The sequence below is a fragment of the Amphiura filiformis genome, chromosome 2 (genome assembly GCF_039555335.1).
Source record: "Amphiura filiformis chromosome 2, Afil_fr2py, whole genome shotgun sequence".
Taxonomy (NCBI): domain Eukaryota; kingdom Metazoa; phylum Echinodermata; class Ophiuroidea; order Amphilepidida; family Amphiuridae; genus Amphiura; species Amphiura filiformis.
Genome location: NC_092629.1, coordinates 96636547 through 96648675, shown reverse-complemented (window position 1 = coordinate 96648675; position 12129 = coordinate 96636547). Strand labels below are relative to the sequence as shown.

The 12129-nt window shown below is 39.0% G+C and overlaps 1 protein-coding gene across 1 annotated transcript; it reads left to right on the top strand.

Annotated features, from left to right (window-relative positions):
• Nucleotides 1–8246: 8246 nt before the first annotated feature.
• Nucleotides 8247–9455, top strand: LOC140145253 (craniofacial development protein 2-like). The gene has a single exon (XM_072167024.1). It carries the CDS (start codon nt 8247–8249, stop codon nt 9453–9455), a length of 1209 nt encoding a protein of 402 aa, XP_072023125.1.
• Nucleotides 9456–12129: the final 2674 nt, after the last annotated feature.

The window sequence follows — 12129 nt, the reverse complement described above, 5'->3', positions numbered from 1 at the left end:
CCATCTTGAATTGAAAAGATGCGAATGAAACAAAATGGGCAAATAGTTATTTTTGTTGATTAGAAACATTAATTGCATGAATTTATTTTTCATTACACTCTTAAAACTACGGGGTCAAAAAATGACCCAAACGGGGTCATTTTTGACCCCAGCATAGTTATCAACTAAACACCATACCACGGACGGGGTCATTTTGACCCCATTGATCAGGGTCATTGCAATGACTACGTATTTGGTCAAATAGTAACCCCATTGGGGTCAAAATATTACCATATTTCGGGGTCAATTGAAAAAGGGTTGCCTTATTTGGGTTATTCAATATTGACCCCATTGGCTGTGGTCATTTCAATGACCACGTATTTTGGTCAAAATGTAACCCCATTGGGGTCAAAATATAACAACATTTCGGGGTCAAATGAAATGACCCATTTGAAAGGAATTATAATAGGGTTACTCAATAACCACATTTAGGGGTTATTTGGATTTTTTTTAGTATGATGCGATGGATGGTATTGCTGGTCCCACCAGGACATAAGTGTGTCTCTGCACACTAGCATTACATAAGCAGCAAATTTATACATAGGCCTAATGCATCTGTGTATCACACTGACACGCCTCATGACAGTTCACACATTATAAGCTTACATGATATCATTGATGTAAGCTTATAACAACTGCAGACAAGACATCCGGCCACGAAAGCATGAAATTGTCCGAATCTGCGTTCATAGACAAGGGTCTATCCTTGCATCCTTGCAGTCCCACTTTCCCAAGTAACTTTTCATATTCCATCATGCAGACACACGACAATCCGCTGAGCTGCACAATCAGAACAAATATGGCGCTGATGTGACGCGGGAAGCCGATGCACACCGTACGTGCAAATAGTTCCGAAATGCAAGTCATTTTAAAGTTGTAAAATTGGGCAACGTCGGTCAAAAAATTAGCTATATTTAATAATCAAAAAACATTAATTGCAGCTCATGTTTAAACTCATTTATGAATTGAGATTTTCAAAGCTGAACATTGAAACTGATATCAATGCGCGACAGTATCGGCAAAATGACCCCGAAGTTTTTGACCACGTTCGTCGTGGTTAAAATGACCTCGTGAATGTGGTCAAATTGAAACAGTACAACCCCCTTACGGGGTCAAAACAACCCCAAACGTGGTCAATTCAAAATAACCATGGAAAATATAACCCCATAGTTTTTAGTGTGTATTAGATCATTTGTATGTTACCATAGTGTGTTTTAATGGAAAACTCCTATTTGTCAGCCACTTTGGACGACATTTTTAATTGCACTTGATATGAATTTCTTACCTAAACATTTGAAGGTCTTTGCTTATACCAACATGAAAATGCATAGTAAATTTCTAAAAGAGTCATAAACACTAACCAGGAGTATGAAAGAGATTATGTTGTTCAATTCACCATGCCTAAAAACTGTGTGAAGATTTTTCCTGTCCATTAAAAGCCGAAATCATGAAGTAAAATAAACAAGAGCACCGATGGTGCATTAGCTTTGTTTTATTTGAATTTTGTTTTATTTATTCTGAACAATGATTGCAAATCCCATGTTGCATGTGACTGACGCGCCAAAAAATAAAGAATTTCGCACCAAAATTATTCCTCCAGTATGATCTGGGGCAAACAGATAATTTTATGATTTCACCTCATGGTTATTTCTACCAAGTTCCAGTCAAATCAAAACAATTTAGCTTCTGGATGACATTTGACCTTGGAAGAACTGTTTGTAATTAAACATTCTCCCCATACCTTCCAGCAAGTATTTTCGTAAGCAGAGCCATTCCTGTAATTTCACATTTTGATGACCTTTGACCGAATTGTCCTTGACACTCCAATTTCCCCCTTCCCATAAGAAATATTTTAACTATCCTAGTTAATGATCAATTACTTCCAGGAAAAAGATAGAATTTGATATTAATTTTGCAAATGTTGATTTCATTTGACCCTAAGATGTCCCTTAACCTCAACATCCTTCAGGTCACCGCAAGTCCCTCACCTTAGGATCTGGATCTCTTTTACTCAAATTAATCAGACCTCACTTTGACTGTTAGACTGATCACTGATTGGTGGGTAGCAAGTAGATTTGAGGCTGGTTTTTGTTGCAGTAAAATGTTGAATGAGTCATGTCTTGAAGGGTAAAGTAGATGCATCCAAACGTCACGTGGGAGATCATTCCAATATTTTATAGTCGGGGGAGCTCAAGTTGTTAATGCCGTGATCGTCACGTTGGAGGTCATTCCAATATTTTATAGTCCAGGGGGGAAAGCTCAAGTTGTTAATACAGTGATCGTTGATACCAAGTTTGAGTTCAGTAGTAGTGATACTTTTGGAAGGGTGTCAATTTTATGAAACTTTAACCAAAATAGCACATACACCCCTACCTACACATGCAGACAGAAAGTCACTATGGTGGATGTCATGTTTTTAATTACAACATTAATTCATAAAAATTGTTTCTCGGTTGTCCTATAAACATTTGACTGATCCTAAATAGATATAGTTGGGACATGTGTAAACATGATAAAAATTCCAACATATCGGGTTTTGAAAAACAATTTCATTTCAAAAGATTTTTTTTCCTTATTATTATTATTAGTAACCATGTTAACATATGGAGATAATCAAACATGCTACTTTGGACAATACAGATTCAAAATAAAGACATAGGCATGATAACTTAAAATTAAACGTTCTCTGGTTCAATTTAACGAGAGCTATTGAATAAATCAGAACAAGGAGAAAACTACAACTGATGTAGGCAAGGAAATTGACACTGTGGATTTTTCAACCAAATAATTGAAATATATCCAATGCAATGGAGAGTAAAAAGCAAACCCAAAAAACAATTCATGCTTGCGATGAACAAGAATTGGTGCTTAATATTAATGTGCTTCTATTGCTCACTGGTGGCATCATATTGGTATAATGATGAGTTGAGGATGAAGAGTTGACCAGGGATCAAGAGGAAGGGATAAGCATCCTAGTCTGCTGCCCTCATTCGGAATATGTATCCTAGGTCTAGACAATAGGCGGATTAGCAGCCATTTTGTCTTCGACATGATTTTATTCACGTGTCCTTATATTTTAGTACACAAATATATTAAGTTAACAGGTTTACAATATTAAAATTATATTTTGAATATACAATATATTCTGCAGTAAATCAATCAAATGACGGTGATTGTTCAGGTATTATATGCTTGATAAAATTAAATTGTCTGACCAGCTAGTATTCTCCTCCGCCGTCAGTGTGATTCCAGTCACTCCACGTACTGTGTTGCGAAGGTGGAGGAGACTAAAAGCTGTATTGACGAACACGCATGCGTTAAAAATGATGTAGCCTAGGTCGAACAATAGCGTGACGTAGTTTCCGGCATTGTTCCTATGCACTTTCACCCTCCTGAGTTGACCAATAGAGGTTGTGCATGTGACGTATCATACCGTAAATATGGCGGACTACTCAAATCATTTAACAAAAGCATGATTGCGACAGTTCATCTCACACACATAACAAATGCACTACGAACAAATAGGTTGATGACAACATTTGATTGAATGGACTGTACTGCGCCATATTTACGGTGAAGGACACCGGTTCAAATCCTTTGTTTGGAGCCAGTCGATAAAAGCATGCAGGGCCTCAATAAAGCAGTATACAGACTTTTTATTGTACGTACAATATTGTATGTACAATATGTACGTTATTTAATCATTGCCATTCTATTTCCAGTAATGTTTAAGTTCTAACGAATGTTTGATGACGTAAAATCGATAATATATTTCTGCTAGATATTGTATGCAACATATTATCGATTTTTCGTCATCAAACATTCGTTAGAACTTAAACATTACTGGAAATAGAATGGCAATAGATTAAATAACGTACATATTGTACATACAATATTGTACGTACAATACTCGGAGTCTGAAGCGCGCTTTAGGTGATCTAATCAATACCTTCATAGTAAAAGTCATATTGACAAGGTCTTGATACTATCTGAGACCATAAAAACTACGGGTTTAGTAATCTCATCATTTGTCACGTTGTGAACATATTAATAGTGTCTTAATTTAGGGGGTGAAATTGTGCAGGGTTGAAAATATGGTATGCACGGGTGAAAGTGTCCGGGTTGAATGTGTACAGGGATGAAAACGCGAGAGGTGAAGTGTGCAGCATTTAAATTAAACATACCCATACCACGAATCTTTGCACGTCATCCCTCTCCCCTTAAATATCTCTCATACAATGTCATCAACTTTTTTATATTCATTAAACAAATCCAAAAAAGTTCAAAAACTACTACAATCACATGAGCATCAGACTTTTTTTTATCTGAATTTAATCTTGGCAAGAGTTTTTGCATTCCTGCCATTGACATGATCATACAGAGAGGAAGATAATAATAATAAATTATCAACATGGTAAATATTCTCCACGAAGATACGAAAATATGAGATATCGATTATACTCGCTTTAATTGTTAAAAGGGCATTTCGTAATCCACACCATCATCCCCTCACTTTTCTCAAAAAAAGTTGACATTTTATACCACTGGAAACATTTGGCTACATAATGTTATGTACGAAAATTTCTTGCAGATTAATTCGTTTAGGAAAATATCGTGAAATTTGAATTACGTTCTGGTACACCAGCACGAAATTACAACACATATTGTCTATGGAGCACTGTAATACACACAATCATGCATAACTCGCAAATGCAAAATCGGATTCAACTGAAATTTTGGGAGTAATTTGGGAGTAAGCATTTTTTGTGGATATCTACTGAAAAATGTCATAAAAAGAGGATGCTAGGATCACAAAATACTCCTTTAATGATAGCAAATAATTATAATAACAAATACTACTACTACTACTACTACTAATAATAATAATAATCATAATCATAATCATAATCATAATCATAATCATAATAATAATAATAATAATAATAATAATAATAATAATAATAATAATAATAATACAGGGTTTAATGATAAAATAATATTCTCCAATAAGAAGATGACAATAAAATAATGGATATTGATTATACTCACATTCTCCTGTTAGATCTAGGACAGTTGCCACGCCTGAACCGTCCTGATTTGCTTTCAGGATCCTAGTCCGGGACTGTATAATGTAGAGCATACCATTCATGGGGTCGTGGGTAATGCCCCGAGGATTCTCCTCAAGGATTTGGGTAAAGTGGAGTTGATCCACATTCGGATCAGACTCCGCTACGTATACACCAGCACTGCATCCCACAAAAACTGAAATAATGAAAATAAATTAATTCATTGTTAAACACCATTTTGTTTTTGTTCCTTTCATTGCTATGATTCCCTTTACTCTGCAAGTATATGCTAGTCATGTACCATTCTTTCAAAGATCTGCTTTGAAACCCTACAGTTGTATTCGCTACCCACATATTGGATGCTTTATGTTAACAAATATTTTAGCATGGTGTAAAAGTTGGGCGAATGAAACAACCACAATTATTTTCAGTGTTAAAATGCGAGAGTCAAAAGAACAAATCATGATTGCAGTTGAAATATGTCATTTGATGTCGCAACAAATAATTTGATGTAAAGACAGCTTGTTATGACAATTTGTTCACATTTGTATCACTATATCATTATCACATTATACACTGTACGGGTGTTACTATATCATTATCACATTATACACTGTACGGATGGAGGTGTCAACTTTGGTTTGGGTGGGGATGTGCAGCTGCGACTCCCAAAAACTACCCGATTTTTAAACAAAATTTGATGAAAAGCAAGACCCGAAATCATACAAATTTTTGGAATATTTTGCTAAAACAAAACAATGATGAATTGACTCTTTTTGGAGAAAACGTTGAAAAAACACCATTTCTTAAATCAAATTTTCTCTGAAATTGATGGCCATCAATAAGCCGAAATGGCTGAAAATGCATAACAGTAAGACATGCTCAATTACAATATTGCTCTTCCAGAACTTAAGTTATGCCCCAAAAATAACATAATAATGTATTTAAATAATTGAACATTACAACACTACATAACACAAACCAGGAAGAATATAAAAGATAGTATAATATAAAATATTGTCCTGTCAAACAATGTCTATCCGTAGTGGATACCCTGACAATTGTACTTTTGAAATTGGTGATACTGTTTTAAAATCTTTGCAGGATGCTCCCGAAAAATTCCTGGGGAGTATGATCACTTTCAAAGGTAAAACCAAAGAAACTCTCGATAAGGTGAATGAAAAGTTAACTGGTATTATCCAAAACATTGATAACTCTTCAATTAGAAATGAATACAAACTGCGTATATATACTGAATATGCGGCGCCCTCATTGAGATTCATGCTTACAGTCCACAAGTTAACCGATAACCAACCATGTGGGGCTAGCTCTCCCGAGACTTTCAGATATTTATCTGGAATCTCATTGCTTGGCCTATATGGCAAGCCAAGGGGTTCAAAAGCGTGGAGCTGCTACGCGTAGCTTCTTTCTCGTTACGTGCAGCTTATTAACCAATCAGATTCGCGGTTTTAAACACGTGGAGCTGATGTAAACATCCTCTCTCGCAAATATTACGTTGTTAATTTTTGTAAATGAAAATATCTGTAGTATATCAGCAAAAAATGGTATAGGTGCTATTAAAGTAATATCTGAACAGAATGATGATTGTTCTATAGGCTCGCTAGTTAGGGGGGTATCATTTTCTTCGGATGGGGATCCCAAATATAGGGGGTCATACTTTTTTTGAAAGAAAAATAAGGGGGAGGGTGTCATAAATTGATAATGACAAAATGTAGAGAGTCACAAGATAACTACAGATAGTGTGTTTATTGTATTAAAAAAGACTGATTTCAATACAATTTTAGCCTGTCTAGGGGGTAAGGTGTATCGGTGGTGGGAGTCGGGGGTCATAACATTTTTGATGCCGAAATAGTGAGGGCCGCAATTTTATTGACGCCGACTTTTTGTCAATTTGTCGAAAAAATGATGACCCATTTTACTCTCTCCATATTTACACAGTGGCATGTGATATCGCTTTCCCTGCAATATCTTTACACAGCGCTTTACATCAGTAGTAGTTGTTGTTTGACCTTCATATCCCATGCACCGCTAATACAGCCCGAGTATAAAGTTATTTGCTATTAAACACGGTGTAAACTTGGAAACACTAAATATGCTTTGTGTCATTTTAGCCAGGCATTAGCAACATGTTTGTTCTCTTGACACGTGCTGTGATTTGGCCTCCTTACCTGCTCGTTATCTATGCTAATTCCGTAAATTAATTACAAGATAATAATTGTGAAAGAGCATACCTAGCACTATACTACGCGCAGCTAACGACCCAACTACGTGATTAAATTTGACTATTTTGATTGGTCAAACAGCTGCTCGTAACGAGAAAGAAGCTACGCGTAGCAGTTCCACGCTTTTGAACCCCTTGGCTTGCCATAGGCCTATGCTCGGTGCATGGTCAAAGCTGACACACGTGTCATTCATGCGCTGAAATGTAAACTGGACCGTGAATCTCAATGGGCACGCAAAATGAGCAAGAATGGGTCGAGGCAATGGCACAAAACTTTCACCAATGCTTCCGCCAATACTGACCAGCAGACTTGGCCTAAAGTCAAGTCTGAGATCAAAAACATAATTTACGATGATCGCGTGACTTTTTGGCAAGATTACATCTGCCCTCTCCTTCAGCAGGGAAATCTTCTGAAGTTAATGCATCTCCAGTCGTTCGACCTTACCTGGAGATCGCTTATATACAGCCTTCCGAGAGGGGTGTAAGTTTTGCCGTTCGTGCCTCCATCGACTTTTTGCCAACTTTAAGTAACCTGCGTACTTACCCCCTAAACCTGTATTCTCTTATCATCGCATGATGATGGACAACAAGGAGGAGACCGTCCCTGGTAGCATTGTGCATGTAGCATGTAGTGTAGTATAGTATGTAGCATATAGCATGTAGTTTAGCATAGTGTGAGGGGACGACCGACTTGTGCGAATACGGGTAAACGTCCTGATCTACCTTGTAGTTGGCGGGGGTTGTTAACTTTCTGACTAGTGCAGGAAGTTACGGACAGATCAGGGTGGCTAGGAGAGGACCGCTCATCCGCCTAGCTTACTTTGAGCAAACTGCATCACAATGAAGAGCCTTTACAGCACCAGGGTTAAAGCCCTGCTATTAACCAGCCACTTCTACCAATGGATCTACAACATGTAGAACAGAATGACGCAGCAACCCTAAATCCAATTGGAAGATTTGATGGTCTTCCCAAAGTTAAGACCAAAGCGGGATTAGCACCAAGTCGACCCCCAATTAGCCGGGCTGGTGTTGATAAACCATTGGGAACGGCGGCACTACTATCTGCCAAAGAAACTATAGGTATTGGAACATGGAATGTTCGAACTTTGTACCAGACTGGCAACTTAGAAATTCTATTGAATCAGATAGAGAAGTACAAATGGGAAATACTGGGAATCGCCGAAACTCACTGGATTGATTCTGGAGAATTCATTTCAAAAGGATACAAAATTTTGTGCTCCGGAAACGACTCCGTACATCGTGCCGGAGTTGCAATTCTACTTAACAAGAAGGCACAAAATGCCCTCTTAGGGTACAACCCAATTTCTGCAAGACTCTTATCAGCTAGATTCCAGACCCAAAATGGCGCCATGACTGTATTACAGGTTTATGCACCCAATACAGCTGACTCAGAAGAGATGGTAGAAGAATTCTACGACCTTCTACAAACTACTATCAATAAGACTCCAAAAAATGACATCCTACTGGTTATGGGAGACCTAAACGCAAAAGTTGGATGTGATTGCACACAATGGGAGAACGTTATAGGAAACCATGGTTATGGGCAAAGGAACGACAGAGGAGAAAAGCTGCTCAACTTCTGTGCAGTAAACAACCTTTTTATAACCAACACAATGTTCAAACAGAAGAAGGACAGCCGACAGTGGACATGGGAGTCGCCAGACCAAAAGACCCACAACAAAATAGACTACATTATTATCAGCAACCGGTGGAAGACCTCTGTAACCAATGCGAGGAGCTTCCCTAGCGCAGATGTAGGATCAGATCATCAACTCGTGATAACAAATATACGCTTGAAATTCCATGCCAAAAAGAAACCAAGCTACCCGAAACAATATGATATCTTCAGGCTAAAAAGCCCAGAACACAGGAAAAACTATGAGGTGGAAATAGGGGGTAGATTTGCCCCACTGCTGGAGCAACCAGACACAGATACTGAAACTATGTGGGAAGGAATCAAGACAGCATTCAACGAAACATCCAAGAAAGTCCTTGGATACAAAAAAGGACACAAAGAAAAGCCATGGATTAGCGAGGAAGTCATCCAACTGGCAAATGAACGAAGTAGAGCAAAGCAAGAAAAATAAAGGACCCAACCAAGAGAAGTAGATACAACTTCTTAAGTCGTGAAATAAAAAGAAAAGTCAAGGGATGCCGAGATCAGTGGCTCAAAGACCTGTGCAAAAAAGTTGACAATGCACATCAGGCTGCAAAGTCAAAAGAAGTGTACTCAACCATCAAGAAAATTACAAGAAAAGCCTCTATCAGAATGCAAACAGTCAAAAGTAAAGATGGACAGATTCTTACTGAATCCGAGGAAGTAAAGGATAGGTGGAAAGAAAGCTTTCAAGAACTATACAATAAAAAGAACCCAACAGATGAGGAGCTAACGCAAAGTGTTCCCCAGATGCCCAGCTGCAAGGAAGAACCAGCCATCCTACGAGAGGAAATTGAAAGTGCTGTTAAAAAGATGTCAGATGGCAAAGCCCCGGGATATGACAACATCACAGCTGAAGAACTCAAAGCAGCTGGGAGCGCAGGGATCGAAATCCTACATATGCTATGCACCAAAATATGGGACAGCGAAATTTTCCCAGATGACTGGGGGAGGGCTATCATCACACCAATTTACAAGAAGAAAGACAAACTTGACTGCGGCAACTACCGAGGGATCAGCTTGCTTAGCCATGCATGCAAAGTAATTACACTTATTCTACAACGCCGAATCATGAAAAGAACTGAAGAAATTCTATCAGAGTCCCAAGCAGGATTTAGACCAGGACGTTCAACCATAGACCAACTCTTCACCCTCAGGCAAACAGTTGAGAAGCATCTTGAAATGAGGAAGGCCCTTTTCTGTTGCTACATCGACTTCGAAAAAGCCTTCGACTCAGTGTGGCAGGAAGGACTTTGGAAGGCACTTGGCTTCTTTGGTTTCCCAAACAAAATCACCTGTCTCCTGAAAGCTCTCTACAATAAATCTGCAAGTACTGTCAGAGTAAATGGGGAACTAACAGACTGGTTTACAACCCTGGTTGGAGTTCGCCAAGGATGTGTAATCTCACCTCAACTTTTTAACATCCTACTGGAGATGACTATGTTGTATGCCCTGCACGATACTAACATAGGAGTAAACATCCAAGGACAAGTGGTGAACAACTTACGATTTGCAGACGACATTGCACTAATTGCTAACAGTGAAGAAGACCTCCAGTCACTGGTTAGCCTCATTCATCAAAGCAGCTCAGCTTTTGGACTCAAAATAAATATCGCTAAAACAGAAGTCCAGGCCATATGCAAAGAGGACACCCATCTGAACATCACAATTGACAATACCCAGCTTCTGCAGGTGGAGGAGTTCACATACCTGGGAGGAAAGATCACCCAAAAGGATCCTGCTCAGAAGATATAAAACTTCGAATAGGCAAAGCCCTAGGAGCTGTGCAGAGACTACAGAGTATCTGGAGTGCTAAGGACATCAAACCAACACCAAGATTGAGCTTTACAAGGTCCTTGTTTTGTCAATATTGCTATACGGAGCAGAAACTTGGACATTGAAAAAAGAGGATGAGAATCGACTGCTCACGTTTGAGATGATGTGCCTTAGAAAGATAATGGGAGTAACACGGAGAGACAGGATCCGAAACACCTTCATCCGCAAAACCCTGGGTGTTGAATTTTCCATCTTGGACAGAATAACCCGGAAGAGACTGCATTATTTTGGCCACGTCAGAGAATGCCTCCTCACGCCTTCCAAAGATGGCCTTTGAATGTCGCATCCAGGGAGTCAGACCTAGAGGAAGACCACCAAAGAGGTGGAGAGACTGCCTGCTAGCTGACTGCAAAAGAACTAACCTAAACTCGTAAATGCCAGCCGTACAGCAGATGACAGAACAGTTTGGCGGGACATTGTGATGCGGATGCCACCACTCAACCCCCAGTTGGAGTGAACGGCATAGGTCAAGGTAGGTCAAGGTACTTGGGGTAAAAGGACTAATGCTAATTGCAAACTCTGTGGGAACAAAGAAACTCTTCTTCATGTGTTAAATTTCTGCCCCGTGTCTCTTGAACAGGGCCGCCTAACTTGGCGTCACAGTACAATTTTACTTCATTTAGTTAACATTCTCAAATATAAGTTTCCTTTGGCCACAATTTTTGCTGACATCGCCGGGTTCTCTACTGGTGGGGGTTCTATTCCCCCTAACATCATGATCACCAATTTAAAACCAGACATTGTAGTCCTTCATGATGACGGCATCTCCATACAAGTCATTGAGCTCACTGTCCCCTTTGAAACAAATATTGAAAAAGCCCACGACCGGAAAGAAACCAAATATTCCCATCTCATCCACGATCTGAATGATAAAGGCTATAAATGTCAACTGTTTTGCATCGAAGTAGGCAGTCATGGCCTCATAACTCACGAAAACGAACATCGTCTGAAATCAATTTTACAGGCCAGCACGAAGAAAGTCAAACCTCTGAAGAAGGAGCTCAGCCAGCTCGCCCTCCTCTCAAGCTATACCATCTGGAATGCGCGGCATAATGCTGTTTGGGAGAATTGTTCCTACATAAAATGCTGAGCTCATCCTCTGGAGGATTTCACTTTCTTCTGCATCATCCTTCCCATTCCCAGGCTTTCATGTTTTCTATTGACCTTGCCTTTTTGATGAAATGTGTTTTTATATTTAATTGTTATTTGTGCTGTTTTTGATGTCTACCCTGCATGGGTTTGGGTCTTCCCAAACCCTGTCCTGGGTT

Coding starts and splice junctions, on each gene's coding strand:
- LOC140145253 (XM_072167024.1), top strand. CDS start 8,247: ATGGATCTACAACATGTAGAACAGAATGACGCAGCAACCCTAAATCCA.